Source organism: Pygoscelis adeliae, unplaced genomic scaffold (genome assembly GCF_000699105.1).
Source record: "Pygoscelis adeliae isolate BGI_AS28 unplaced genomic scaffold, ASM69910v1 Scaffold243, whole genome shotgun sequence".
Classification (NCBI taxonomy): Eukaryota; Metazoa; Chordata; class Aves; order Sphenisciformes; family Spheniscidae; genus Pygoscelis; species Pygoscelis adeliae.
The window spans coordinates 509,635-514,650 of NW_008824363.1; the positions used below are offsets into that span (position 1 = coordinate 509,635).

A 5,016-nucleotide genomic window follows, 5' to 3' on the forward strand; every position below is an offset into this window, starting at 1 on the left:
AAGGTATTTTGCAAATTAACAGCTACCTACTCCGTACTCACTCCTGTGCTGGAGACCACCTGTGCCGCCGTGGTGGGAGACAGGAAGGGATGGCTAACGCTCCCTGACAGCACCTCCAGGTGCCAGGTAGCCTCACCTGGAGTAGAAGTCTCCACCACGGGGAAGAAGGGCCGTGAGGAGAGGGGGACTGACTGGTGTCCAAGTCGCAGGGTGCAGTTTAGGAGCTGCTGCCCAAAGAGGTCATTGCTCCCCTTTCTCTTTAGTGTCCTCCAGCGTTCCCCACACACTCCCCCTCTGCATCTGTGCTCCTGTGTGCTGGGATCAGCCAGAGCAGGGGCTGCCGGGAGGGAAATCAGCCCAACAACAAAAGCATTGGGTCCCTCATCAGCGACAGCTTGTGCCAGTTCAACTACCAAAAGAGCAGAGGCGGAGCAGGTGGCTGGAGGATTGGGGGGACCACCCCAGCTCTCAGCCGGCAGAAAGCAATGTTAAAACCACGTGTCTTGAAACTGTGCATCGGGGCAAGAGGCAGAGAGCGACTGCCCGAGCAGCCAGTGGCACAGGGGGGAAGTGAGGGCCACGTCCTCTTCCCTCTCCCGTGCAGACTGATCCAGCTTAAAAGAGAAAAATGTTGGGAAACACTTCCTCCCAGCCCTGTATTTACTGTACGAGCTCTTTCTAGCATTAAAGCAAGGCATGTGGACCTGACTGTAAAACTAAATAAAGCCCCCAAGACCTAAATTTTTGGCAAGCCTGATGTGGCAGCATCTCTTTACTATGTAACCCTGTTCCACGTTCGAGTCTGGTATTTCCAACTGGTGCTAAAAACATCATTTATTGCTTTTTACTGATTACAACTGATTTTGTTACCCATTTTTACTCATCCAGTGACATAAAGAGCCCAATGACAGGTACAAGTAAAAATAGCTGTGTTAACACTGAATCATTTCTGAATGAGCAATAGGTTTTAACACCCAGACTGGTTTGTTTTAATTCACAGATTCCCTCAAAGTGTTTCACAACTGTTCAGATTTCAAGAGGTGTCTTTTTCAGCATTAGTTTTTTTGTTTTTTTCTCAAGATTTTAAGAATATTTTGATTTTCTGTGACTGTATCCATTATTATTCCATCCTTAGCTACCTTTCATGATTTATCACTTACTTTTAATTTCTGCATACTTCGGTGTCAGTTTTCTCCAGTCCTTTTATTTTCCCAGTGAGAATGAAGATAACTTTTTTGTTTTCCTACCAGCATTTATGAATCAAGCCCAAACTCTATTTATAATAGTCCCTCAAAGAATGGAGACTGTCATTTCTTCTGCAGCTGTAGAATCTGCTCTGTTTGTTTAATGGTAGTCATCGATCTTTATTCTCCAGAAGTGTAACTCCTCAAGGGCAAGGCTTTCAAGCATGCAGAGACAGAGAGTTCTTCATTCTAAAACAATTATTTCATAATGCACCAAAATGAGGGACTCGAATGAGGACTTAATTACCATTTCACCAAAATCCCTGGATGCTCAGGCCCTTTGAGCGTAGGAGTGCATGGTGAAGGCATGTAAAAAATGGAGCTTGAAACAGAGTGGTGCGTGGTTCTGCAGAGAAACTCCATCGTAGCAGAAGATGCGTTTCCTTTTCTGTATATCTATATCCATATATAACTTCAGCGCAGGCCTTCTGCCACGTTGTAGACCCAAGCGCTGGCTTTTCTGTGTCAACTCTGCTATACTGGTTTCTTTTTCTGATAATAATGACCTTGCCCAGCTGTCAGGCCAAAGATCAAATTCAGACCCAAGTCTATTCGCTTTGCCCCAGATTGGCTGTATGCTGACTGCTGACTTAGCCCAGGGTGAATTTTAGAGTTAAATCTACAAAGACACTTGGATTTTGAGAAAAAATCTTGAATTTTGGAGTTACACTCTTAGTCTTTACACGTTGCTCCAACTCCTCAGTCTTAGTATCTAGAATAAGTTTTCCACTGGATAGCAATTTGCAGGTTGGTTGTATTTTATGCCTAAACTACTTTACAATGCCCCATAAAACGTTATGTTAACTGAGTTTTTGATTACACCATTTTGTCTATGGTCTAGCCGAAATGGGGTTATCCCCAGGCAAACTTCAGATTATCATTTCACTGTCTGCCTGGTTTAGCATAACACAAATTGCTAGTGATTAAATTTGCATGACTTAAGAAGTTATTGGGCTTCAGCTGGAAGTTGCTGTCTCTCAGCTTGAAAGTGATTCTAGCAAGGCCATTTCACTTGATGGGGAAGCAACTTGCAGCTCTGGGGAAAGAGACTTCCCTCTCGATACCCTGATTTCATTGATACCAGCCAGCCTAGCTGGAAAATCTGATTTCTGCCACTATTTACCTATTTGATCTCCTTGGTAACTATATTTCCAGAAGACAGTTTATGAAGCCTAAAGCAGGAGAAGCTTTCCTCTGTTGCTGCATGCCTAACGTGAGCACTGACATTTCCATGCTAGTGTTATACAAAATCCAGAGTTATTATTTCACTCATTTTTCAGTGTAAATCATTATAATCAGCAACCACTTACTCTGTGTTTCCAGCAAGGATGTCTCCTAACTGTTATAAATATATGTTTCTAGATTTTGTTGTTCACCAGATTTTGCCCTACCAGTCAGTTTCAGTGGATACGTTCAACTCAAACAATGATGTGTTCGTAGCCATTGCACAGCCCAGCATGGAGAACTGCATGGTGCTGGAGTGGGATCACATTGAAATGAATTTCAGGAGTTATGACAATATCACAGGTATATGAACACTGGGATTCCAGTCGTTGATGAACTGTTGGCGTTTCACAAGGATGAGATTTGTAGATGGGACCAGTTGATAGTTTTTGTCCCTAATCTCTGTTGAATTTGGCAGATCAAAGTGTGTAATGTTGGGACATGAGTGACTTCATGGAGTAGTGCATCTTGTTAATACATGCACATTTAACCACGCTGTAGCATACAAACTAGGCTTTTTTTGTCTGATCTTGTAAATTGTTCTGAAGACACAAACACTTGCTGTGAATGTCACACCATGGCCATCTTACCACTCACTGCCTGAATCACACTGCAAGTTAACGTATAAGTTAAAGGAGTCCTCACTCTTGCCAAAGTGCCTGCAAAATAGAATATAAAAATACTCTACTGCATGTAGAAGGAAATAGGTGTGAAGGATGCTTCTAGGGTGGGCTGGCCAGGAAAGCATGTTTCACAGCTGAAGATGACATAGAAATATTTAAACCGTGGTTGTTACCTAAAGAGATGTGCTGTAAAGCTTTCATGTTTACTTTCCATTTACAAACGTGCTGAATTAGCATCCTGGCCAGATTACTCATCAAACAAAAAGCCCATGTGGATGCTAGGTGATTTTCTAATGCTAACAACCATTCTGTCCCTAATCGACACTCATGGTGCTATACAAAGCGCAGTCACACCATGACAGCAGGGACAGAGTCTTTAGATCCGTTATACACTGCTCAATTTCCCAGCTACTTCAAGCTACTGGTTCTGAGGTCTCAGGAGCTGAATTTATCCATGGAGCATCCTTCCTTCCTGTTCCTTGTTATGTGTGATAGATTATTTTTTTACCTTGCATTTTGGGAAAAAAATAGTATGCTGCATCTTCTTCTGGTGTTGTGGGAAGTCTACAAAGGCAGCAAGCACCTACCTCCTCAGATCAGCTGTGTGTGTCACTAACGAAAGTTTACAAGATAATACCTCTCTGTCAGGAAATTTTGGAAATGAAAAATTTTGCTTTTTTAGATTTCATTGTGTTTTGGTAGATTAGGAGAAAATATGTACCAGTGGATGTAAATTGAGAAGTAGATGGCCGAAAGAGACGTAGCAGAGCTCTAGAAAAGCTCTGGAAATGAAGTTGAGAGTTTAGGTCATTTCCAAAGACAGCTGTCTTCCAGACATATTTCACTTTCCTGTGAATGACGTGAGGAGGAGACACGTCTGCTGGGGACTTGTGTCCTAGCTCCACACCCAGCGTACGTGCCCAGACTAATTACTCAAATGACCGCCATGTGTTCCTGGAAGGCCCGAGCTTAAGCTCCAGACTCTGAAATGTAAGTGAGCAAGAGACTTTTGCCAGGAGACACAGGCATGTAAAGAGTCTTTTGCAGAGCCTAAAAAGTGTTTTGTAGAGCTCAGGAGCCAGCTTTCCGCTCCATGGGGAGTTTCATTACTGACTGTATGCTTGGCATTCGGATGTCCGAATTTAGCCCTTTACAACACGGGCTTATGGACCTGAACTAGTTGTCAAGATTGCCTTTAGAGTCAACATGCAAAGAATAGGCGTTGCTGTCCTCTGCAAAAGGAGACATTTACAGGCCAGGTGAAATCTTTTCTAGGGTGCTTTTTGACTGAGTTAGACCAGAAAGAGCCTGGATGATCAGCTCAAGCATTCATGTCTATGCTGCAGATACCTTACAGTACTTGAGATGAATCCCACCCCTCCTACACTGGAAGGGTGGTAGATCATCCGAGGCTGGCTGTGAAACAGCTATGGGTAGAGGGCCAGGAGAGGTGCCAGGGCGAATCTCCTGTAGTGACTGTGACCAAGAATGCATAGGGGAATCTGTGCAGTTACAGTTCTACTTAAACTGTGCGCTTCAGAGAGGAATTCCTCTCTTCTTCTAACAAAACCTTTCATAAATAGTCTGGTTGTTACTTTTTTGATGTGGTTCTTGTATAGTGACTTGACATTCTGAAAACGGACCATAACCCGATCTGATCTAATCTGGCAACTGCAATATTCCTAAATATTTCTAGTTTAACGTAATCTCAAGAATACTTAACAGAAACAACAGAGTTAGATTTATCTTTTTCATCCTGCTGTCAGGTGATATATCCAATATTTCTATTTACAGTAGCAATATTGATGCATCAATATTTCTATTTACAGTAGCAAAAAACTGACTCTGGCCCTCTTAGAGCAAGAAAAATAGACTATATTTCATTCTTCTAGTGAAGCTGGAAAGATAGATATTTCAAGAATAAG

General features: G+C 42.6%; 1 protein-coding gene across 1 annotated transcript in view; it reads left to right on the forward strand.

Moving 5' to 3' along the window:
- Positions 1-5,016, forward strand: part of LGI2 (leucine-rich repeat LGI family, member 2) — a 19,505-nt gene that overhangs the window by 12,377 nt on the left and 2,112 nt on the right. Inside the window, exon 7 of the mRNA XM_009319894.1 lies at positions 2,607-2,771. Within this exon, the coding sequence (XP_009318169.1) occupies positions 2,607-2,771 (165 nt within the window). The remainder of the gene's footprint in view (positions 1-2,606; positions 2,772-5,016) is intronic.